The sequence below is a fragment of the Heptranchias perlo genome, chromosome 8 (genome assembly GCF_035084215.1).
Source record: "Heptranchias perlo isolate sHepPer1 chromosome 8, sHepPer1.hap1, whole genome shotgun sequence".
In the NCBI taxonomy this organism is placed as follows: Eukaryota; Metazoa; Chordata; class Chondrichthyes; order Hexanchiformes; family Hexanchidae; genus Heptranchias; species Heptranchias perlo.
In genome coordinates this window covers 91,934,075-91,959,594 of record NC_090332.1, presented here as the reverse complement: position 1 = coordinate 91,959,594, position 25,520 = coordinate 91,934,075, and the positions used below count along the sequence as shown (strand labels likewise).

Sequence of the window (25,520 nt, the reverse complement as noted above, 5' to 3'; positions counted from 1 at the left end):
CCACTATCTTATATTTATAACCTCCAGTTTTGGACTCCCCCACAAGTGGAAACATTTTCTCTATGCCTACCCTATCAAACCCTTTCATTATCTTAAAGACCTCTATCGGGTCACCCCTCAGTCTTCTCTTTTCTAGAGAAAAGAGCCCCAGCCTGTTCAGCCTTTCCTGATAAGTATATCCTCTAAGTTCTGGTATCATCCTCATGAATCACCTTGTCCAATGCCTCTATTTTCTTTTCATAATATGGGGACCAGAGCTGTGCAAAGTACTCCAAGTGCGGTCCAACCAAGGTTCTATACAAGTTTAGCATAACTTCTCTGCTTTTCAATTCTATCCCTCTAGAAATGAACCCAGCCCGCTGGCTTGCTTTTTTTTAATAGCCTTATTAACCTGTGTTGCTACTTTTAGTGATTTTTGTATCTGTACTCCCAGATCCCTTTGTTCCCCCACCTCATTTAGACTATTATCATCCAAGCAGTTTGTGGCCTCCTCATTCTTCCTACCAAAATGCACCACCACACTCAGGCCTTTTTACAATTAGTCTCATCTTAAATGTCCACCTCTGGGCTAGGGTACATTCTATAACTTCCAAAAAAGGTACCTCATTGACTGACCAGGCCAGTGGGTGTAGGGCTGCCTAATGCAACATTGCCTGAAGGAAGCCAACATTCGCAGCCTCAGTAGGGTGCATCACAAGGCTCTTGCCAGCTACACGTTCCACCTGGTGTCATGTCCCAATCTCCTGCCCCCCCACCAGTCAAGTATATTTCAAGGGTGACTGTGTAGAGGACCAATGGGACACTTCAGATATACGGCACACTATCAACATTTTAAACTCCATTTCCCCCACCTCTCCTGAAGGCGCCGAGTTATGCTGCGGAATGGTTCCACACTGGCTGCTTTCCAGTACCTCACCCGAGTTGCCATTCTTCATTTGTAAACTTACACAGAAAATCCAAGCACGTGGGCATCACATCCAAATCTACACTCACCCGACATCCACACGCATACTTTCCAGCAGTATTCACTGGTTAGCAATCAGGAATGGGTGCACTAGTTGATCTTTTTCCTCTCCCTTAGTCAATTGTAGTACCCTACTGCCACCCTGGCAGAGACAGTTAACTCAGCAACAAGCAGGAATTGCACCAGAGACTTTCTGATCTTAATGGCCTGCAGCAGGCAGTGTGTTTACCCAGTGGGCCACAAAGCTCCCCCACACAAGCAGCCATGAATGCACTCTGACAGTCTCTTCCTATATTTGTGCATTAAGTATATCACATCAAGATATTTTGAATGCGATCAGTCATTTTGCACACTCTCCAACAATGCTACTATAAGTAAAAGTTTAACAATTCTGTTTTTTACCTTTTCATCATCATCAGGGATTTCCTCTCTACACTGCAGCTTTCTCTCTAAGTCGTCTATCTTGATTTGCAGGTCAGCTTCAAAGCGATCTAGATCAACGAATGAAACCTGGTCGGTCTTCAGACCTGGTCTGAACCCATTTTCATGGCTTGTAGGTTCTTGCATTGCTGCTTCCATCTGTAGTCACATACAATAAAGTAGTTATTTATATTCACTGTATGTTAAACTCCTTGTTTATTTATTACAAACACTACTGGTTGTGTTCAGAAGAATGTGGAGACAAATTCAGTCACTAATAAAATGATGAACATGTCAGTCAAGAATTAAAGTATATATGTGTACTAGTTAAAGGATGCAACATTGGGATCAAGAGAATGTAAACATACCCATGTCTAGGTAGGTAGGAAAGCTTGAATGTGGAAGCTGAACTACATTTAAAAATGGATTAGCGAGTGGGCAATGCAAAAACCGGAGGTAGAACATTTTGGCCTAAATATTAAGGTTAGCTTGAAGCAAAGCCCCAATAAACCTCTAAGCTTGAATGATCCATCAGGACAATAAAGTGCTTAGTGGAAGCAAGGGTATAACTTGAATAAATATATTCTGCAACCTGAGGGAGATGGCGGACAGAGCGTATTAGATGCTGGCCTTTCACCTGAATGAGATTCAGCCCAGCGAAATGAGTTTGAGCAGTCTCCATCCAGTTGCTAGTGGGCACGGGCCTACATCATAAAACCGTCCCCAATTCAGCACTAATTGGCACTCTCACTCAGAGGCCACAGGATGATGACTGGTGTGGGAAATGGAAAAACGGTCACACAAGCAGGCTGCTCCACTGAGGTTGGGACCGAGGTACATTGTTGGGGCTGAGTACATAGAATTACATAGAATTCACAGCACAAAAACAAGCCATTCGGCCCAACAGATCTATGCCAGTGTTTATGTTCCACATGAGCCTCCTCCCACCTTACTTCATCTAACATCAACATATCTTTCTATTCCTTTCTCCCTCATGTGCTTATCTAGCTTCCCCTTAAATGCATCTATGCTATTTGCCTCAACTACTCCACGTGGTAGCGAGTTCTACATTCTCACCACTCTGAGTAAAGAGGTTTCTCCTGAATCTCTTATTGGATTTATTAGTGACTATCTTATATTTATGGCCCCTAGTTTTGGACTCCCCCACAAGTGGAAACATCTTCTCTATGTCTACCCTACCAAACAGTTTCAAAATCTTAAAGACCTCTAGCAGGTCACCCCTCGGCCTTCTCTTTATCTTTAAAAGAGAAAGGAGCCCCAGCCTGTGCAGCTTTCCCTGATAGTTGTACCCGCTCAGTTCTGGTAGAGGAAGCTTTACCCTACATCTGGCTGTGCGATACCTGACTTGGGAGTGCTTGATGCCAATTCTGACTACCTGAAATAGGAAGAACTCTATTCCCGAGCACCAACATCCCTCACCTTAATGAGCACAAAAAGAAAAAAGAAAAAAAGAAAAAAAAACTTTCTACAACTCAAAATGCTAATCTCTGATTCGCAATGGGTTTAAATTCATTTCTTCTAGGAAGCAGTTGCTTTGGACTGACGCATCCATCTATGCAGAAACTCCAATACTCTGCAATAAAGAGATTCTTCATTTCAACGGAGTGGCAGAGAGAATTTTAGCATCAAATTGTCACGTATAATTTCACAAACACAATAATGTGGTGTTGTAAAAACAGAAAATGCTGAAAAAACTCAGTAAGTGAGGAAAAAGAAACAGAGTTAACGTTTCAGGTCGAAGACTCTGTCAGAAATGAAATGTTAACTCTGTTTCTTTCTCCACAGATATTGCCTGACTTGCTGAGCTTCTCCAGCATTTTCTGTTTTTATTTCAGATTTCCAGCATCCGCAGTATTTTGCTTTTGATTTAACGTGGTGTTGTGACTGCTTTAAACCACAAGAAAAACAAGTTGAGTTGAATCACCCACCCAGGCATGATATTCACTAACTAATGAGGGCAAACAAGTTGGCAGTCTTAAATATTTTAAAAAATAAAATTACATACACATGCTGGATGGCTCAGGCTATCTGAACTTGCAAGTTTAATACAAGAAGAGTGAAGTCTGGAGGGAATGAATGTCAAATGATTTGGCTTTCCAGACATTTTTACAAAACTGGACATTACTGAGTTTTCACCTAACGAAGTTCCCACCAAAAGGTGGCAATAGCCTGCAACAGCCACATGAATGGTTAAAACTTTGAGAAACAGCTCAATTGCGTTGTCTGTGAACAGGACAATAGCGGAAATGTAGTGCTCCAATGCATTCCAGACACCAATAAATGAGCCTTTTCTGCGTAACTGTAGTGGGGTTTTTCTTGAGAATGTCTATCTTCCTAGGAAGACATGTATGCTCTTCTCCTCTCCACTCCCCATCACCCTAATCAAGCACAAGTCCTATCATGGAATTCACTGAGGGGGTGATGGAGGCAGATTCAATCATGGCTTTCAAAAGGGAACTGGATAAGTACTTGAAGGGAAAAAATTTGCAGGGCTACGGAGAAAGGGCGGGGGAGTGGGACTAGCTGGATTGCTCTTGCAAAGAGCTGGCATGGACTCAACAGGCCAAATGGCCTCCTTCCTATGTTCCTATGTAACCATTCTATGATTCGTGCTTTTCTGGTGATAAAACAAATGCATTATAGGGTGTTTTTTTATGATGGAAGTTTTTTTTTGAAGAGGCTAGATAGTTCTTTACTGCGAAAGGAAGGATGTCTGTTGGGTTTGGTTGGTCGCCCTCAACAGTCAATCAAAGAGAGGCTCAGAGATCACAGGCTGTATTTCAAGCCTAGACCAATGCAGGGACCTATAAGGTGCAAGAACCCTGGGCCAGTAGGGATCATCGAGATGACAGTGGCATCCTTCACTCAGATCTTGAGAATGAGATAAGCAAATTCACCACTGGTGATTAAACCTGGATCTTCCTACTCTGGCTCAGTAACTCACTGGGCAGTGTATTTAACCACTGAGCAAGATGGTTAAGTTCACTAACATTGCTTTTGTTGGTGCTCTTTAAAACCTTCCAGAAGCTTCTGATTTGTCACCAAGAGAAGCATCTAAATGATAGTCTATCAGCTTGACCTTCAGAAGTTGATTGGGAGAGTCTGTTGGCAGGCAAAGGGACGTCTGGTAAGTGGGAGGCTTTCAAAAGTGTGTTAACCAGGGTTCAGGGTAAGCACATTCCTTATAAAGTGAAGGACAAGGCTGGTAGAAGTAGGGAACCTTGGATGACTCGGGAGATTGAGGCCCTAGTCAAAAAGAAGGAGGCATATGACATGCATAGGCAGCTGGGATCAAGTGGATCCCTTGAAGAGTATAGAGATTGCCGGAGTAGAGTTAAGAGAGAAATCAGGAGGGCAAAGAGGGGACATGAGATTGCTTTGGCAGATAAGGCAAAGGAGAATCCAAAGAGCTTCTACAAATACATAAAGGGCAAAAGAGTAACTAGGGAGAGAGTAGGGCCTCTTAAGGATCAACAAGGTCATCTATGTGCGGAACCACAAGAGATGGGTGAGATCCTGAATGAATATTTCGCATCGGTATTTACGGTTGAGAAAGGCATGGATGTTAGGGAACTTGGGGAAATAAATAGTGATGTCTTGAGGAGTGTACATATTACAGAGAGGGAGGTGCTGGAAGTCTTAATGCGCATCAAGGTAGATAAATCTCCGGGACCTGATGAAATGTATCCCAGGACGTTATGGTAGGTTAGGGAGGAAATTGCGGGTCCCCTAGCAGAGATACTTGAATCATCGACAGCTACAGGTGAGGTGCCTGAAGATTGGAGGGAAGCAAATGTTGTGCCTTTGTTTAAGAAGGGCGGCAGGGAAAAGCCTGGGAAATACAGACCGGTGAGCCTGACATCTGTAGTGGGTAAGTTGTTAGAGGGTATTCTGAGAGACAGGATCTACAGGCATTTGGAGAGGCAGGGACTGATTAGGAACAGTCAGCATGGTTTTGTGAGTGGAAAATCATGTCTCACGAATTTGATTGAGTTTTTTGAAGGGGTAACCAAGAAGATAGATGAGGGCTGTGCAGTAGACGTGGTCTATATGGACTTTAGCAAAGCCTTTGACAAGGTACCGCATGGTAGGTTGTTACATAAGGTTAAATCTCACGGGATCCAAGGTGAGGTAGCCAATTGGATACAAAATTGGATTGACGACAGAAGACAGAGGGTGGTTGTAGAGGGTTGTTTTTCAAACTGGAGGCCTGTGACCAGCGGTGTGCCTCAGGGATCGGTGCTGGGTCCGCTGTTATTTGTTATTTATATTAATGATTTGGATGAGAATTTAGGAGGCATGGTTAGTAAGTTTGCAGATGACACCAAGATTGGTGGCATTGTGGACAGTGAAGAAGGTTATCTAGGATTGCAACGGGATCTTGATAAATTGGGCCAGTGGGCCGATGAATGGCAGATGGAGTTTAATTTAGATAAATGTGAGGTGATGCATTTTGGTAGATCGAATCAGGCCAGGACCTACTCCGTTAATGGTAGGGCGTTGGGGAGAGTTATAGAACAAAGAGATCTAGGAGTACAGGTTCATAGCTCCTTGAAAATGGAGTCACAGGTGGATAGGGTGGTGAAGAAGGCATTCAGCATGCTTGGTTTCATTGGTCAGAACATTGAATACAGGAGTTGGGATGTCTTGTTGAAGTTGCACAAGACATTAGTAAGGCCACACTTGGAATACTGTGTACAGTTCTGGTCACCCTATTATAGAAAGGATATTATTAAACTAGAAAGAGTGCAGAAAAGATTTACTAGGATGCTACCGGGACTTGATGGTTTGACTTACAGGGAGAGGTTAGACAGACTGAGACTTTTTTCCCTGGAGAGTAGGAGGTTTAGGGGTGATTTTATAGAAGTCTATAAAATAATGAGGGGCATAGATAAGGTAGTCAAAATCTTTTCCCAAAGGTAGGGGGGTCTATAACGAGGGGGCATAGATTTAAGGTGAGAGGGGAGAGTTACAAAAGGGTCCAGAGGGGCAATTTTTTCACTCAAAGTCTGGTGAGTGTCTGGAACGAGCTGCCAGAGGCAGTAGTAGAGGCGGGTACAATTTTGTCTTTTAAAAAGCATTTGGACATGGGTAAGATGGGTATAGAGGGATATGGGCCAAGTGCAGGCAATTGGGACTAGCTTAGTGGTATAAACTGGGCGACATGGACATGTTGGGCCGAGGGGCCTGTTTCCATGTTGTAAACTTCTATGATTCAATGACCTCTAGCTCCACAAGGAAACCTGCTGTTCTACATACACCTGCACAGCACGATGTATATGGAGCAGATTTAATTCTTACATTCAACGTGTCAATGGTTAACTGCTGTAGCAACATAGTAGCTGCCTGGATAATGTTATTTATGAACTATCTGACCAACTGTGGCTGACCACTTCATGAAGAACAAATTTGGCCCTTTTGAGTTACCAGTCTTATATTCAAGATGCTTTGTGACTAACGTTGCCAGAGTTATCTAATCTCTTCTATTACTTTTCCAACATAGATAAATAGTTGCATTTCTCCACATGGAATATTACCCGTCTTTCATCTAAACATAGAAAGCGACAGGGAGTTTAAGAGGTTGAGTAACAAGAGGCGCCTTTAAAGTCAGTGGGAGTCCATAGTCTGTCAGCTTTGACGGGACTCAGTCAAACTCACCTAAATTTTCTCAGACCATTCTTGTCCAAGTACACATAATTGGGGGAGATATAAGGTACTTAGTCCATTAAATCTAGAACAGAGTCTGTGCTAACAATTCTCTGGGACATGAAGCCACAGCTGGGAAATAGTACTGGAATGATGATCATGAAAGGAAATGTGATCAGGGCACAATATGTTTGAGAGCCAAGGTGTATCCTGGTAACCTTGTTCCCTAAAGTTACACTACTCGATCAATCAATCTGGGGTCTCTGGATAGAACCCACTTGCCAGGAGCAGATATTCTTAGTTAAAAGCTTGTTTTCCCAGAGTTCCGCAGCTCTGGATCACCTCCAAAGTCACAGCTTCCAATGGAGCCATTCTAGAGTGTTCACTGGGTGGCCTATTACTGAGCAGACCCAACCTTGCAGCTTCTAGGCAAATGAGAAAATTGGTGCTTTGAAAGAACGGCAAAAACTATTTTTAAGGCAGTAGGTTTTCCTCTCCAATGATAATATCAAGTGGGGAAGTATTTTGAATAAAAAGTACTCATTTTAGACTTTTCTTCCCCTTTAAGGAGTGAAAGTTGGACATGTGCTGAACAGACTGGTGTACTTGATTTGAAATTACAATTCCTTTCAAAGCAGCCACAGAAAACTAAATTTGTCCTAACTATTGTATTTTTCAGACATTGTTATCAGCTAATAACTGTTGCTTTTACACTACCCTCACTTTTGCTGATTTGATGTGCTGAGAAACTTTCTCAACATTGCGATTCAGTTCGATGAGCTTCGGTTCCACCACTTCACGGCATGTGTCACCATTACTGTTCATGAGGGAAATGGCTTGGTCACGTACATCATCAACTTGCAAGCTGACTCCATCCAGTTCAGACTGAAAACGCTGCAAAACACTTTCAACAGTTATACTGTTCTAATTTCTGAACAGCAACTACATAGATCTATAGAACCCACACTGAACAAAGCACTGAGAAAGCATTCAGTATTCAGACTTAAGACTTACTAAGACAGTTACCAAGTTACATTAAATGGTACGTGTTCCATTGCATTGGTTACATTACTAACTTCTTCATGCAGAGGGTGGAACAGCCTTCCCAAGGAGACAGTGGAAGTGGAGAATGTTATACATTTTAAGGTGATAAATGGCTATTTAAGGGTTATCAGCGCAGTAGGAACTCTGTGACCTTTACGACTGGGCAAATGGATGGAGCTGTGCGTTTCAGGCCCAGTATAGTACTCTCACTGAGGAAATTGGGACATAGAGGGATGTGGGAGGTTTGTTTAAGTATGTCTCATGAAATGTGACGGGTAACCACAGTCGCCTGGAGCTTCTTAATTACTTTGAAGAGTCGGAGAAGAATTTCCCAAAGTTTTTCCTGAAATTGGCCACAGTTTTCTTTTCCTGTTTTACCCAACCCCCACTTCCCTAGGAGTTAGCATCATTAAGTTTGAGGAAGCTTGGTGCATGAGGTTCACAATCTCATGTTTAGCGTGAGCATGGATGGGCCTCATGGTTGCTTCTCACATTCATTTTCCTACATTTAATACAGTGTGTATCAAAATCCACAAAATTTGGGAAGATGATCAATGAATTACTTTTGAGATGCAGTCACAGTTGCATGGGCAAACATGGCAACCAAACTTACCATTTTTTTGGTTGAAGGAGGAATGTTGGCCAGGGCTTCAGAACAACTCCCCTGCTCGTCTTCAAAGAGTACCAAAGGATCTTTCAGGACCACCAGAGCAAGTCGACAGGGCCTCAGTTTAACGTCTCAGCCAAAAAACAGCATCTCCAACAATGCAGCACTCCCTCAGTACTGCACTAAAATGCCAGCCTAGTTTATGTGCTCAAGTTCTGAAGTGGGACTTGGACATATGACCTTCTCTGAAATGGCAGTGCCACCAACTGAGCCATGCAAGCACTTTTCTAGGTGCCATCCAAACCAAAGGGACATAGGGCTACAAAAATGAGACTCCCTCCTCTTTATAACTCTGGTATCACACAGGGTTCAAGTACTTGGTTTTTCTCTCAGTCCCTACTACTGAAGACTACACTGTGGTTTTTTGACCCAATTCTTTTTCCCCTGCCATCAGCGACAATTCACTCCTCTTACCATCTTCCTTGATCAAGTCATGGAAAATAATCAATCCTTTTCCAAAATGTATTTTCCCTCTAAAATTTTTCAACTGGTTCTCATTTCTTTAAAGTCATCATCATAGACTTCTGGTTTCCAGTCACATTTTGTTACTTTAGTATTAAATTCTGGCAAGTGCTCAATTGGCCAAGAGTCCCATAGTAATTGCTTGAGATTCAAAGTAATGGAGTCAACCAGGAATGAAAGTTCAGCCTCTCCACCCAACAACAAGTTAGAACATTCATGTTGCATTTTGTTTCTCCATATTGATAAGACTCTATTTAACTGCTGAATCTTTTCATGTCTATTCAATTGGCTCTTGGAGGAAAACTTTTTAAAAATGAAACCGTACGGCTGAACTTTTATCAACTGTGTTAAAAAGGAAGAAAGAAAACTGAGGTCTGTTTCTTAATGAGGAAACAGGACTGGAGAAAGGCAGAAAAGCCCAGTACAGTTCAGGTATAGTACAGAACTCAAAGAGACAGTATCCCAGTGGTTTTACCGATTTGACTGACCACTTATTCATTTGTATGCAGGGACTGAATAAAAGAGGAAAACTGTTACAAATGCCTATTACAGCTTGGGTCTTTCTCAGTCTTTGTACCAAAACATGGCCCCGACCTGTCGCTCATTTCTCTGACCAGGAGCACCTTACACTTGTACGTTCTTACCTCATTACACTAATTCTTTCCAATGCCACTGCCTTGAAAAAAGTAGCACCACAAAAAGCATTTACAGAGAGATTGGTGATGGGGTGGGGGGGGGGGGGGGGGGGAAGGGAGGGAAATATGTGATTTTGATGACCCATGTGTGGTGTCTAATGTGTCGCAGGAGTTTTTCCTCTTTACATGAACCACCATATCATTTGTCTGTGGGAACATATCATAACGAAGTCCTTCAAGATGTAAATTCCCGCCACTGAGAAATCTGGCACATTTGTAATTTTTTACCTTAAGTATTTCCTCCCTTTCATCATCTGACTTCTTATCAATCTCATCCAGCAGAATTTCAGTTTGATACAGCCACGTGCTTATATGGGCAACATTCTGATCAAAGCCTTCCATCTGGTTCTGATGATCCTACAGAGAAAGAAATGAAAAAGCTGTCTAGCACTCCAGTGTGAAAATTCCTTTAGTGCTTTTATCCATAAAGTAGCTTAGTGAATTGTTACATTGGAGAAAGCAACAAGATATCAACATTGCATGCAGGTATCTTCTTCTGAGGAACATTTAAGTTGGTGACACAGTTGGTACAAGCTAATCACTATGAAATAAGTTTGCAGTAACACGGCATACCAACTCACTCACACTATCCCGAGGTACAATTACATGAAAGACCAATATATTGGTATTAAGTGTGTATGGACATGATGCAAAGTGACAAGTTTTAGAAAAACGTGATGGTATTAGACACCGCTGTATTGGAGCTTTTCAATTACATCTGACCACTTAACACAAAGAGCGTTTGTGAAAAAAATTCTAAAATTAGGAGTTGGAAAAGATTTGGCTTCTTGCATAATTTTCCCATAATTTCCTGATTTTAACTGGAGGAGATCACCTGATTAAAACACCAGTGAGATGTCTCAAAGGTGGCATTCCACAAGGATAGCAACCTTATCTGTATACAGTATATGAAAGTTGAACAATCATTGGAGGCACGAAAGGAGAATTTTTTTTTTAATTCACAGAGAGCTATTAGAACATGGAATGCTTTGTCAGAAATGGCTATTGAGGCAGGGATTATATCATTTAAAAGGGAACTGGATAAGTATTTGAAAAGAAAAATATAAAAGGATATGGAGAGAACCATTTTAAATGAAAAGCTAGTTACCATTACAACAGGAAGGAGGTTAGATTGCAGCAAGAAAAATAATTAAATAGCGTTCTGGAACCATGCCAAGTTTTTCCTTTATGTGTTTGTTTCTCACTACATCAAACTATCAAATTTTTCCCTTATATTGATTGGGAAGTTGTTCATTTTCAGGGCAATGTGTGGTGATCAGAGATGAATTCCTATTATGTCAGAAGCTATATTTTAGGTCTGTTTGTATGTTGTAAACATGACCATATACACAAGCATAATGTACAAGACATTGGTTAAGCCACAGTTGGAATATTGCATTGCAGTTCTGGGCTTCCCATTAGAAAAAGGATTTTAGAGCAATGGAAAAGCATACAGTGAAGATTCACTGGAATGATATCAAGAATGAGAGGTTATAAAGAAAGGCTCTAACATTGGTGCTTTTCTCACTGTAACAGACAAAGTTACAAGGGATTTAATAAAGATTTTCAAGATTATGAAAGATTTTGAGAGTAAACAGTGAAAGATTGTTTTCACTGGCTGGTGAATCGGTAACAAGGAGGCACGGACTGAGGATTATCACTAGAAGGAGGAAGGGGACGTCAGGAGAAATGGTTGATAGAATAAGGAATGCTTTACCACAAAGGATTATGGAGGCAGAGATTATTAACAGCATTTAAAAGTGAATTGGATAAGTATTTGAAAAGGAAGAATAGAAAAGGAAATGGGGAACGGGCAGGGAAATGAGATTAGTTTAAGAGCCAGCACTGATTGGCCTCATGCTGTACTGTAATTTCTATTACCTAATTGCATATGAGGAAGAATGCATTTATCCTAACTCGAATTTTAAAAAACTCTAATGTGGAAATTTAATCAAATATGCATCAGACAGATGTATATTCCTATTTTATCCATAGTTTTAGCACCGTGTATATTGTGCAAACATATTTAAATGATTACAAGATAATATTGGCATGTAATTATAGTATGAAAACTTTGTTTTTTATTTTTTAAATTCAGTGGGTTTTTCTTGGCCCAAATTGAGCCCTTCTTTTCCACACAGTTGATTAGGGCCATTAGTAGTTACAGTTCTCTGTAAGGCTTCTAAAGTTCTAAAGTCATCAATACCTCCTTTCTTGACTGACGTAAACTTGATTTTGCCACTCCTAGGTAGTGGTATCAAAGCAGTTTACAATGCACAGAGAGCAAGAGACCAACAGCTCCACTTTGTGGTTGGGTACTGCACTATTGCAAGAAACACACACCTCTTTCAAAAAGCTCAGGCAATGTCAAGTGATTAGAAAGTAATACATATTTGCAATAGTAATGGGTATTAGTCAACCAGAATCACCCACTCATCTGATTGACAGTCTAAGAGGAGCACCTACAGGTTGCATTCACACAAATGGACTTAAAGCCTCCAGTAATCATACCTCTTACTGTAAATTACTCTCCAAGCATTCCAGTATTACTGCAATGCACAATGCGGGCAGTCATACAAATATGAGCTCTTTGCTGGTTTTCAATAAGATTGAACTGATTTATGTCCTTTTGTCAAATTTGATTGTGGTGACCTCTCAACCACTTGCTGTGACATTACTTACCAGCAGTCTGCCACACCACCCCTGTGCCAAAGTGCGGACCCTGTTCCAGCTGGTGTTAAGTGTGCACAGGTTGTCCTCCAGAACGCGTTCACTGCCTTCCACCAGACCCTGCAGTGCAGCACTACTCTCAGTGATGCTTCCCAGTTCAGCTTTCCTTGCCTCCAAATCTTTCAGAATTAACTGTAAAAAGGATCATTTGTATGTTACTCACTCCTAATAAACAAATCCATATTGATTGCATAAACCACTAAGCATCCCACTTTAAAAAGGCTGGATTGGAATAAGGCAAATAGCCCATCAAAACCTGGCCTAATTACTCTGGTCTGATCCTGCAATAAAGATTTGAATAGAACATGACAAGACACCATCCTGTAACTAAGGTCAGGCCTGTGTGGCTATTTGCTCAGCCACATCTCCTATAATAGTTTACACTTCACATACAATCGCAATTCATGCCTGAAACTCCCCATGTAATGAGGCCCAGCTGCCAACTAGTGAGGAGAGAAAAAGCAAGAGGCCAAATCCTTAATCAAGAGAAGGAACAAAAATTCTCACTCTAGTCCACTTGATTTCTAAATCCAAATTAACAGGTATCCCCCCTGCAGGTGATTTTTGGATCACTTCATCTTCTGTAGCTGCCAACCACTCCAAAAGTGACTTGGTCTCATTCGACCACTTGCGAGATAGTTGCAAGGCCTTTTCTAGATCCTGTTTCCCTTCAGTGACCTGCAAGCAAAGAGCAATACATGTAAAAGATGGGACTGCTATGAAATTATAAACTAAAATTGCCTTGGTAATGCTAAGTGGAATTTCTTAGTGGCGCGAGGACCCGAAACCTCCCTTGGGAACCTGTGCCTCACAAGTTGAGCTGACTCCCGGAAATTCGCTCCGTGCCATTCCACTCTGCGCGGAGGGATTTCTCGTACGGGTTATTTCTGCACACTCTTCATCTCCGTGCCCTTGTCTTCTGTCCAGACACGCCTTGGCGTACCATCCTGCTGTCCGGCGGAAGCAGGGGTCCCAATGGAGGGCTCTCTATGCGGGAGTCCTCCTCTGCACCATTGGGGATCTGGGGTGAAGAGTGTTGCAGGGTGCAGTCTCATTTTACGAACTCGCACGCCGCCTGTAATTTTTACAGCCTGTGAGTGACCGTGTTCTATATTTTTGTTAATTGTGAGAGGTTACAGCCCCCTTCCACCATTCAAAGGGGCTGCTCCTCTACTTTTGGCTCCACTTCAGTCCCACGCTCCTAATCTTTGGCCACCTGGCGCAGGTTGGGGGCAGATAAGTCAAAGGACCACCTCGTGGGTCTGCTCCTGGGCTTTGCCAAGGTGGCCATTCACAGGTCCAGGCTGGATGTGGCCCGTAGGGGTAGTCGCTCTGGCTGCCTGCCTCTGTTCCGCAGTCTTGTCTGCGCCCAGGTGGGCCCTGGAGAGGGCACACATGGTGTCCACCGGTACCCTTGAGGCCTTCCGCAACCGGTGGATGCCGCAGGGCCTGGAGTGTACAGTGGACACCGGTAACAATATTATTTAAGTTTTTACGTTTCCTTTGTTGTTATGGTTGTGCCCCTTTAAAAGGGGGGTACTTTTGTTTGGTTTTTGGTTGATGAGTCTCCTTATAATCAAATCACTCTCCCAGGCAGAGATATAGGTTCAATTCTCCTACTGTTTCCTCTCTTCCCTATCTGGATGGCATTATACAGCTGCATGGTTAGCAGACACCAAGCATCCCCCAGGACCTCCCACAAGTGTCCATTCTTCATGCATGAACCTAAACAGTTAATGCTGACAGACTATTCGTCATCGTAGAAACACCAAAATCGAGCCTTTAGACTGCTTTTAGCCAAGGTTCACATAAATGCAGTTTCCAATGGTGGTTAGCAATCATAATGGGAACCCTGGCTAACTTTCCCACCTGGAAGCCAGCTTAGCATCCCACTGCCACCCTAAATCATCCCAACAGAAGTAACCAGTTGAAGGCCATTCCGTGGGACGAGGAAGGGGGCAGGGAGAGATGAGAACGGTAGCCATGGCCTAGGACTAGTGGATTACTAGCCATTTCAGTTGTATTGAACGTGTACTGAATGAAGCGCTCATTTCTTGCAGGGTCGCTGCTAACAAAGCAATAAACATGGTCCTCTTAACTCTCAGGGCTTTCTAAGATGACAGCACAATCAGCATACAAAATTAAGATTTTAGTTAATGCAGAAGAGAAGAGTCTATTACTGCGATGAAAGCAAAGCTAATCTCACTGTAGCGTTGAGATGCCATTTTCGATATCCCAGAGCAGCTGGAAGGAACTTGCCAATGGCAGCACTGCTAGCAATTCAAAATAAGGTTTCCACTGTCTAAACTCATCAAGCTCAAAACTTGTCAAGTACACATTATGTTATGACATCCCCTCCCATTCTGATGATTGAAAAAATGTAAATCTGAATAATTTGGACATCTTGACTATATTCAACTCAAGTTTTTACACTAGTCAAATTGAACATTCCAACTTTTAAATAAAGCAGCAACTGATTATCTTGAATCATTTTTATCAGTCATTACTAAATCGCCCCAATATCTACTTGGACCATTTGCCCTGCTTACCTGAGCACCCAGGTCATTGTACAGGAGTTTCAGAGCTGTCAACTGCTCATCCATCAGTTTGGGGTTGTCCGTCTGCTGTTTCTGAACAATCTGGCGCCCAGTCTTTATTACTGTCTCCACCTCAAGCTTCACCTCACTCAGAGTTTTGTATAGTTTCTAAACAAGAAAAAAGTATTTGGTTGGCCAACACAGCAACGGAACTTACCACCAGCAGAACTGTGAATAAGACATGGAGTGTTCTGATGTTTAGAAGTGCTTCACAATACAACCTTTTTGTTGCCCGTGGGGGAAAAAGGAAAGCTCCAATTAAACTAAATGCATAACAGTTAATCCTTAACTTGGTAGTTGTGCCAATACTATTTAAATAGTAAAATGTGCTTCCCATAGCTCAACAAATGATTGTGTAAATCAAGCCTTTTTTTTACTAATTTGTTCAACATTTTTGTTTGCTAAAAAGTGTTAATAAAGGTGTTTTGAAAAGAAAGAATTTTCAGTAAAATTGTACGTTATACAAAATGCATCCAAGATCATGATATGAATGAAAAGTCAAAATAGCATTTAAAATGTTCAGAAAAGAAGTGTAGTCAGTGGCATATACATGCACGTCCGATATGATGCGTATACATTCAAGTCTGATGGGGAAAAAAACTTCAGAATTGTGTTGCTCGTGCCACATCCGGGGACCAAATCCTCATTTCTGCAAAATCCTGGTAAGGAAGGCCATTTTTGTTTTTCTTGCTTTGGTGCAGTAAATATGATTTGTTTGCAATGTGCAGAATTTAATTTAAGCCAGTGCTATGCTGATTGTAGTGAAAAGGCATATAAAACTGGAACAATGCAAAGAGAATGAGGAACGGGTTCTTGTAATGCAGCCGCACAGTATAAAACAAAGATTACACAATTATAAAAGGTAGTTTGTGGTTTATTACACTCTGCCTTCAACAATCTCAGAAATAGGGACCCACAGACTAAACAGTCCTATGTGTCAGTGTACAGTTCTGGTCACCCTATTATAGAAAGGATATTATTAAACTAGAAAGAGTGCAGAAAAGATTTACTAGGATGCTACCGGGACTTGATGGTTTGACTTATAGGGAGAGGTTAGATAGACTGGGACTTTTTTCCCTGGAGAGTAGGAGGTTGAGGGGTGATCTTATAGAAGTCTATAAAATAATGAGGGGCATAGATAAGGTAGATAGTCAAAATCTTTTCCCAAAGGTAGAGGAGTTTATAACGAGAGGGCATAGATTTAAGGTGAGAGGGGAGAGATACAAAAGGGTCCAGAGGGGCAATTTTTTCACTCAAAGGGTGGTGAGTGTCTGGAACGAGCTGCCAGAGGCAGTAGTAGAGGCGGGTACAATTTTGTCTTTTAAAAAGCATTTGGACAGTTACATGGGTAAGATGGGTATAGAGGGATATGGGCCAAGTGCAGGCAATTGGGACTAGCTTAGTGGTATAAACTGGGCGACATGGACATGTTGGGCCGAAGGGCCTGTTTCCATGTTGTAAACTTCTATGATTCTATTCTATGATTCTAGTAATTTAACAGAGTATTTTATCAGCATCCAAAGGCATGAGACATAAACAAGTAAATAGTTACACTGACAATGAGTGCGCAGTCATATTTACACTACAAATCCAGATTTAATTTGAGTCACGTCTTTTTTTTATTTCTCACCATTTAGAACACCTGCAGACAGAATGATTTAACTGTATGAAGTTACAAAACAAACATCTAGCAAACTGACGAGAGACTACATAATTACATATGCACGTTATGAGATTAACCCTACTGTTTGCTGTGGGGGTAATTTTAATTATACTGTCAGCTTCGCTAAACTGGTAGCACTCTCGCCAGAGCCAGAAGGTTGTGGGTTCAAGTCCCAACCCAAGACTTCAGCACATAATCTAGGTCGACACTACAGTCGAGTACTGTGGGAGTACTGCATCAACAAAGGTGCCATCTTTCAAATGAGATGTTAAACCAAAGGCCCATTCGTCTGTTCAGGTGGACGTAAATGATCCCATGGCACTAATCTCAGAGGAGCAGGGAGTTCTCCTGGTGTCCTAGTCAACATTCCTCCCTCAACCAAAACCAACAAAATAGAATAATTGGGCATTTGCTTACAAAGCAACGGTGATTCAAAAGTAATTAATTCGACGTGAAGCACTTGAAGCAGTCCAGAAAGAGACAGTTCTGTGTGCCAACAGAACAGCGGACTCTCTCACTGAATGCTGGGAAACTGAAATGCAGTTGGGAAACAGAACAATCAGATCAAAGGCTCAGCTGTACTCCTCCCTAAGCCTCTCTACCTTTCTCTCCTCCTTTAAGACGCTCCTTAAAACTTCCCTCTTTAACCAAGCTTTTTGTCACCTGTCTAAATGTCTCCTTCTTTGGCTCGGTGTCAATTTCTATCTGATAGCACCTCGGGACATTTTGCTACATTAAAAGGTGCTATATAAATGCAAGTGGTTGTTGTTCCCCAGCTCTGCAATCTCCTAGCATTTGAAGCTCCAGGCATTTTACTGCATTTTTTTTAAGCCTCTGCCAGGTGATCACATGACTATGGGGTGGATAAATGGTGTACACGGTTGCACTGTACTTCAACAGGCCTGATGATATTTTCCTGTCATTTTGTACAGTAACAGACTTAATGGGCCAAATGGCCTGTTCTATGCAGTAATATTCCATGATCCTTACCATACAATTATCCATTTGGGGCTGTATTTCCTCAGGCTCAACACTCCTCATGTCCAACACATGTAGTTCTTCTTTAACTCTATCCAAAACTCGTTTACAATCTAACATTCGCTGCTCAAAATTTGCTGGTTTCTGGAAAAGTTGGAATTTTGTTGACACTTCTCGAAGTTTCCTCTGTCAATGATACAAAACGTCAAAGTAGTAAAGATTGGTATGCTGCATGATGTCTTATGCTTGATTAGTTTTACAAGAAAGTATTTACAGCAATCTAGAAAAAACACAGAAAGAAAAGACATCAGTAACTTGAGGTGTATGCAAATTAATGGGGTCATGAATTTAAACTATATAGGGGACCCATGGCACGTACCTATTCAGCCCATAAAGACCAAAAGCTTTTATCAACCCTGGTTTAGAAGACAATTATAGTATACAGAATACACAACATATACAAAAGCACACACACATGTAAAGACAAAGACAAACAAGAATAAAGTGAAAACCCAAACTACCGTATATAGTCCTCAGTGCAGCAAAACCCTAAAGAAACAGATATAGGGAGATAGAGATACACACGAGTAAGATACAGATTATAGAAGTATTAGTGGCTGAAACATCAACCAGCACTGTAAAATATACAAACTTATTTCAATTTAGAGTTGAACCACAAAAGTTGCACAACTAGAATCCTGATCTGCAATTTGAATCGACTGTAAATCTACTTTACGAAAGGATAGACAGCATGGCCCTGGTGACTCAATGCGTAGAAGATAAAGTAGAGCAAGGCTGAAAGGAGACAAAATTAAAAATAAACTTAAGCCTGCAATGTTATTTTTTAAAAAGTTAACGATCCCAGGCTACAGTCTAGACGTTACTCCCAGAAAGCATTCTAGTCTATCATACTGCACATGATACCTAAAACAGATTTCTGATCTTAAAAGCAGAAGAGAAAATCATCTGGATCAGTAGCTCCATTAATTTTTCTGCTACTTGTCCAATTTTAATAATCAGCAGTGCTCATATACTAGCCAGGTCAAGTAGACTTCCGACTGATGTTCTTTTAGTTAGTGTATGTGAGAAAGTGCGCAATGCTCACACTTGCCAAAACTAATCCAAAACAGAAGACTCCTAATGTAACAAGTGTACAATATACAAATTTTAGCATTATTAGAACTACTTCTGAATTGTAACTTTTATTCAATCTGAGATTTTTGCATCTAAAAGTTGCTTAAGTCATGCACAAATGCCTTGTTTGTTTGAATCATTCCAAAACCTAGTGTTAAAAGTCCCTGAATCTTCATTCAAACCCACACATACCTGAAGCAAATCCAATTGAGTGCCACCGCGAGAATAAGGCCTGTTATGTACTAAAGGAAGGGCCCCCACATTTCTCATCTTCATCTCCTCCAAGCTGGCCTCATGGGTTGCAATATCTGCCTGAATTTTCTATTAATAATATAGAAAAAAAATGACAAGATCAAAAGTCACATTGTGAACCTCCTTACAGAACTCCACCAGAGAAATATTTAGCTCTTTAAATCACAAGCATCTAATCTTCATGCTTTCAAGTTATGACAGTAGCTAAGTATCAGGAGAGGAGCTGCTAACCATGTACTGCCTGGTCAATTACATGTTTGTTTTCAAGTTGAGCTCCAAGATCCAAACATAACATTTTTAATAATTGTGCTTTTTTTTGTTGATAGTTACATAGTGTCTAAAGCACAGAAACAGGTCATTTAGCCCAACTGTTCTATGCCGGCATTTATGCTCCACATGAGCCTCCCCCCTCCCTACTTCATATAACCCTATCACCATATCCTTCTATTCCTTTCTCTCTCATGTGCTTATCTCGCTTCCCCTTAAATGCATCTACACTATTTGCTTCAACTACTCCTTGTGTTAGCACATTCTACATTCTCACCACTCTTTGGGTAAAGACGTTTCCCCTGAATTCCCTATTGGATTTATTAACGACTATCTTATATTTATGACCTCTAATTTTAGACTCCCCCACAAGTGCAAACATTTTCTCTATGTCTACCCTATCAAACCATAGAATCATAGATGTTTACAACATGGAAACAGGCCCTTCGGCCCAACATGTCCATGTCGCCCATTGTGTGGAGATAAAAAGGCATTTCCCCAAATTAAATAATAAACTCACATTGCGCCTTTTGTCCCTTCAATGCCATGTTGGCGACCAAGTCAACCCCCTGTGGCAGACTTGATTATCCAAATCCTGAAGCTGGCAAGTCCACATTACCCCAGGGCATTGTTAATGAGATCAGCCAACCAGCCTCTCTAATGGAACCTGGAGGATTAGGCCTGTCATTGGAGTGGGATCCTTCTCACTCTAGAAAGTGAATACCCCAACGGGTAGGGTGGTCTTGGCTGGACAAGCATTAGGAAGTTTACCAGTGATCTGCTCTAGTAAACAGCATGCTTTATCGGGTTTAACTCCAGCAAACTCCTGTGCAGAGTTTCAGGTCTCTATACCTTGGCTATGCCAAACTGTGCCTAACCTCTCTGGTCTTTGGTAAGAATGTGTACCCTATGGAGAAGGAGGGGAAGAAAGAGTGTGAACTCCACAATGAGCAAACAAATTCTACACATTAAGATTTCTCAACAACTTGGTTTGGAGACAAACGTGATGGGTTTCCATGTACACAGATAGTCGGCTAACTAAGAGAATTCTGACCCCTGCAATAACTGAGCACAGAAAAGACTTCATTCCGAGTACTGATAGCCTTCATCTTGATCAGCATCAAATAACTGAAGCACAATATAACCAGCCAAGATGGAGTGAACACGTTCGGTAGCCTAGAAAATGCCATGAGGGAGGGGAGGACAAGTTCTTTCACTAATTATACACAATTAAAAAAAACATTTCTATAACCTGAGCTTCCTGTGGCATCTGTAAGGCATCTATGCGATCCGTCAGATATGAAGTTAGCTGTTTATCTAGTTGTCCAAGTGACTCTTGCAAGTCATGCATTAGCTGTTCATTTTCTTGAGACATTTGTAATTGCTGCTCCAGTGAGATCTGCTTGCTCACAGCCTATAAAACCAACAAGGACAGAAGAGGTCTGGTAACAATCTACTATAAGGAAACCTCATTCAATGCACAACTGTGGGAGACTCCCATGATATTGCTCGCAATCCCAGTATGAGGTAGTGAAATGCAGGAAGAGAGGTTCTTGGGCTGAAGGAACTGGGGGTGATGAATACTATATCACATGCAACTGTCCAAGTCAGGATTAAGAATCACAGGGCAGAAGGGCTGGGTTAGACAGAGGCTGAACAGACCAGGTCCTGACTTCAAAGGAAAAAGGAAAAATTATTTTTAAAAACGCTTAAAATAATTCAAAATAGATCCCTAAAAATAAAAACTTATCATGTTTCTAAACTTTTGAGGATCAGATGAGTTTGTGGTGTAGTGTGTTTAGCATGGCCCAAAACTTTGATCCAATTGGTCCAAATGTGTAGTGTGGTTATCAGGGACCAAAACTGGGATCTGATTGGTCCATTGTGTAGTATGGTTAGCATGGACCAATGTCAGAACATGATTGACTCACTGTGTCAAATGGTTAACCTGGATCACTCCTGTTGTAAATGTACTACAGTGTTAGACATACTGACGTTACAATATTAGATACAAGGTTATTTAGAGATGCTTTACTACACTCAGGATTATAGTAGTGCCCCACAAAAGGTCATTCTGGAAACCTATTCCAAGGAGAGACAGTATTCACAGTAAATTATTGTTTTACCCACACACAAAACCTCATTTCCATAACTAAATTCAGAGTTTTTTCTTTTCCCTGAATCCATTATAATTTGAAAGGCTTTTAAATCAGATCTGTACAGTTAGCAATATTTTCAAACTTAGAATCTAAAGAAGAAAAAAGCTTAGAATTTCAGGGCAGTTGCGAGAAGGCAGAGTACATTTCATTAGGTCATGAGCATGGAAATAGATTTGGTCTCCAATGTGGAACACTCGAATACTGATTTGATGGTTAATTTGCTATTCATAGTTTAGCAGCCTCACAATCTGGCAGACACAAACCACACGTTTCATTGGGTGCCCAACAGACTTGTAATCCCATTCATTTTTGGCAGACTACCCACTTACAAAAAAAGTTAGTCAGGCAATTAATCCAGAATAAAATACTTCCTCCAACAAATGCCTGTGAAATTTCACTAACATACAAGCAACACTAAGGCTTTTTAGGGTTAACAGTTCAGGACAATTGTACTGTCGAGGACCTCCCACCTGGTGACTGAGCTCTTCGTATCGAGCGTTGAATACCTCCAGCTTTTCACTTATAAGTTCATCCAAAATTCCGCCATCAATCAACGTTTGGCCCAGTTCACGGATCTGTGTTCGATTATCTGCTGGATGACGCAGCACAGACTCGAGGGACTGATGGGTGGGGAATAAAGTACAGAGCAAAGTAAGTGAAATGTTTGTCCCAGCCAAGTCATGTCAGAGGTCAATTAAACAACAAGAGCACTGAACAGCCTCAGTCATGGGAATCTTAGTAGCCACAGACAAATCAGCAAACGCTTCCAAAAATACTAAACGGAACTTGAACTTTGTGATTTAAAATGCCAGCATATCTAAAGAATGCAGTATTTTTAACCATACCATCACCAGACAAAGCAATGTCACTGCAAAATCTCTGTGCGTAACATTGAGTACAATGGGGGCACTCTGGGAAGAACATGCCATTATCTATGGTGGGAAGAGCACATGTTATACAAAGCTCATCAGGTACAACAGATGGTTCACAGACTCCAAGTGCAGAACACAATATATTCTTTCAAGAACATGGACCATAACAGTATAACGTTTCCAAGTTAAAATATTATCACCGTATACTCACTGCAGGTGGTATTAGAATAGGGAAAAATGTAAGGGCAAGTCTTACAATCTGGAATGAAAACCCAAGAGTGAAATCCCTCAGCAATTAATTCTTCAATTATGAAACGTAGCATGCCAGTTTGGTGGTGATTCAAAGTGGAAATTACTCCAAATTGATGCTAAATTGACTGTGTAAATCCAGAATCAGAGCAAAGTGGAGTGAGACGCCCTTATTAGGATGGGATACTTCACACCACTTTGGTTTGACGCTGCATGGAGTGTAAATCCAGTATGGTATCACACCTGGTTTTACAAGGTGCTGGGGGACAGTGGTCTGTTGGAGCTCTGGACACTTCCTAACCCCACTAGCCCCCCCCCCCCCACCCCCCTTCAATGCAAGTGTTGAGAGCTGGGATTCACCTCTCCTCACTTTCTAAACATTTACATTTCTAACTGTTGGAAAAAAGCTCTGTGCATGTGTGTATCCAGGCGTATAGAGAGCCTTCTCCTGGGCAGGACAGATGGGGTTCCAGTGACACAGGAGCCAAGAAATTTAAACAGGGCTCTGCCTGGCTGCAATCCAAACTGCAGCTTCACGTCTCAGACTGGTTAAAAACACCCTCAAAGCTGCAGCCGCTGCAATGTGGGGAGGGGGTGGGGTTACATGCCAAATTATAGTTAACAACAATGTATTACACTTTATTGTATTTGGAAAGAGAAAAAGTTAATGAGCTTCTTGCCAAACATTATATTCAAACGCCATTACACTGAGAACACAATGTGGCTGGGAGTGTGTTATGAGGCTGTCACACAATGAAAACAGTTCAGAAAATGCAAATTGCAAAAACTCATGAATGATATCTGAACTCGAGTGTCTACCACCTGTGAAGACACTACCCACCTTTTCTTTCAATTGTAACAAAGTGTACAGTTTAGTTTCCTTGCAAGCAAGCCTTCTTAATAAAGTTTAAAGACTCACTTTCCATTACTGCTATGAACAATAACCACACAGCATAAAAGGAAATGTTTTATAACAGAGAAAGTGTTTTATTACAGAGATTTAAAGTAATAACCTACAATAACCTACATTTATATGTCATTTATTACATACAGTGAGATAGCTGAGTGCTTTACAGCGTGTTGGATAGCTCCATTCACAATCCCTCCGATAATGAAGCAGCCCATGCCAGCCTGGAATGGGCAGGTGCCCATCAATACCACAGCTGTAGCGTGAATGCACCCTGAATGCATTACCCGTGAGTTGTAATGTCCTACTTTCCTGGTTCTAAAACATTTGCATATAGTTTAAGGCAGCTACATTTTCAAGCTCCAAACATTGAATTTTTAATAAACTTGTTACCTCAAGAAGCTCACTAACAGCTTCAGTGTTGTCTGGTACATTCTCTGCAGTATGCAACTTCTCCTCCAGATTCTTCAACCAGTTGTTTTCTAAGTCTAAGTAAAGGAGCAACTCACACCAGCAAGACCATACTTCCTGTGGCAGAGGGGTAAAAACAGAAAGCATTGGCTAGATTGAGAAAAAACATGGACACTGGGATAGGCAAAAAATTTATAAAGGATGTACTGGAAAGGCTGGCTGTACTACTAGGAGATAAGTCACCCGGTCCGGATGGGATGCATCCTAGGTTGTTGAGGGAAGTAAGGGTGGAAATTGCAGAGCTACTGGCCATAATCTTCCAAACATCCGTAGATACAGGGGCAGTGCAAGAGTTCTGGAGAATTGCAAATGTTACACCCTTGTTCAAAAAAAGGGTGAAAGGATAAACCCAACCAGTCAGTTTAACCTTGATGATAGGGAAACTTTTACAAACGGTCATCCGGCCCAGAATTAACAGTCACTTGGACAAGTGTGGATTGATCAGGGAAAGCCAGCACAGATTTATTAAAGGCAAATCGTATTTAACTAACTTGATTGAGTTTTTTGATGGGGTAACAGAGAGGGTAGAGGAGGGCAATGCAGTTGATGTGGTGTATATGGACTTTCAAAAGGCGTTTGATAAAGTGCCACATAATAGGCTTGATATCAAGATTGAAGCCCATGGAATAAAAGGGGCAGTATCAGCAATGGATACAAAATTGGTTAAGTAACAGGAAACAGAGAGCAGTGGTGAACAGTTGTTTTTTGGACTGGAGGGAGGTGTACAGTGGTGTTCCCCAGGGGTCAGTACTAGGACCACTGCTCTTCTTGACATATATTAATGACTTGGACTTGGCTGTACAGGGCACAATTTCAAAATCTGCAGATGACACAAAGTGTCCAGTGTAATGAACAGTGAGAAGGATAGTGATAGACTTCAAGAGGATATAGACAGGCTGGTGGAATGGGCGGTCACATGGCAGATGAAATTTAATGCAGAACAATGCGAGGTGTTACATTTCGGTAAGAAGAACGAGAAGCAGCAATATAAACTAGAGGGCACAATTCTAAAAGGGATACAGGAACAGAGAGATCTGGCGGTATATGTGCACAAATCATTGAAGGTGGCAGGGCAGGTTGAGAAAGCAGTTAAAAAAGTATACGGAATCCTGGGCTTTATAAATAGAGGCATTGAGTACAAAAACAAGGAAGTCATGATGAAACTTTATAAAACACTGGTTCGGCCACAACTGGAATATTATATCCAGTTCTGGGCACCGCACTTTAGGAAAGATGTGAAGGCCTTACAGAGAGTGCAGAAGAGATTTACTAGAATGATTCCAGGGATGAGGGACTTTAGTTATGTGGATAGACTGGAGGAG

General features: G+C 41.4%; 1 protein-coding gene across 1 annotated transcript in view; it reads right to left on the bottom strand.

Annotated features, from left to right (window-relative positions):
• Nucleotides 1-25,520, bottom strand: part of utrn (utrophin) — a 664,298-nt gene that overhangs the window by 436,869 nt on the left and 201,909 nt on the right. The window contains exons 27-37 of the mRNA XM_067989572.1: nt 24,121-24,255; nt 22,170-22,319; nt 20,793-20,954; nt 19,214-19,342; nt 17,900-18,073; nt 15,199-15,354; nt 13,157-13,327; nt 12,602-12,781; nt 10,148-10,276; nt 7,775-7,945; nt 1,367-1,543 (exon numbers count right to left, since the gene is read on the bottom strand). Of these exons, the coding sequence (XP_067845673.1) occupies nt 1,367-1,543; nt 7,775-7,945; nt 10,148-10,276; nt 12,602-12,781; nt 13,157-13,327; nt 15,199-15,354; nt 17,900-18,073; nt 19,214-19,342; nt 20,793-20,954; nt 22,170-22,319; nt 24,121-24,255 (1,734 nt within the window). The remainder of the gene's footprint in view (nt 1-1,366; nt 1,544-7,774; nt 7,946-10,147; nt 10,277-12,601; nt 12,782-13,156; nt 13,328-15,198; nt 15,355-17,899; nt 18,074-19,213; nt 19,343-20,792; nt 20,955-22,169; nt 22,320-24,120; nt 24,256-25,520) is intronic.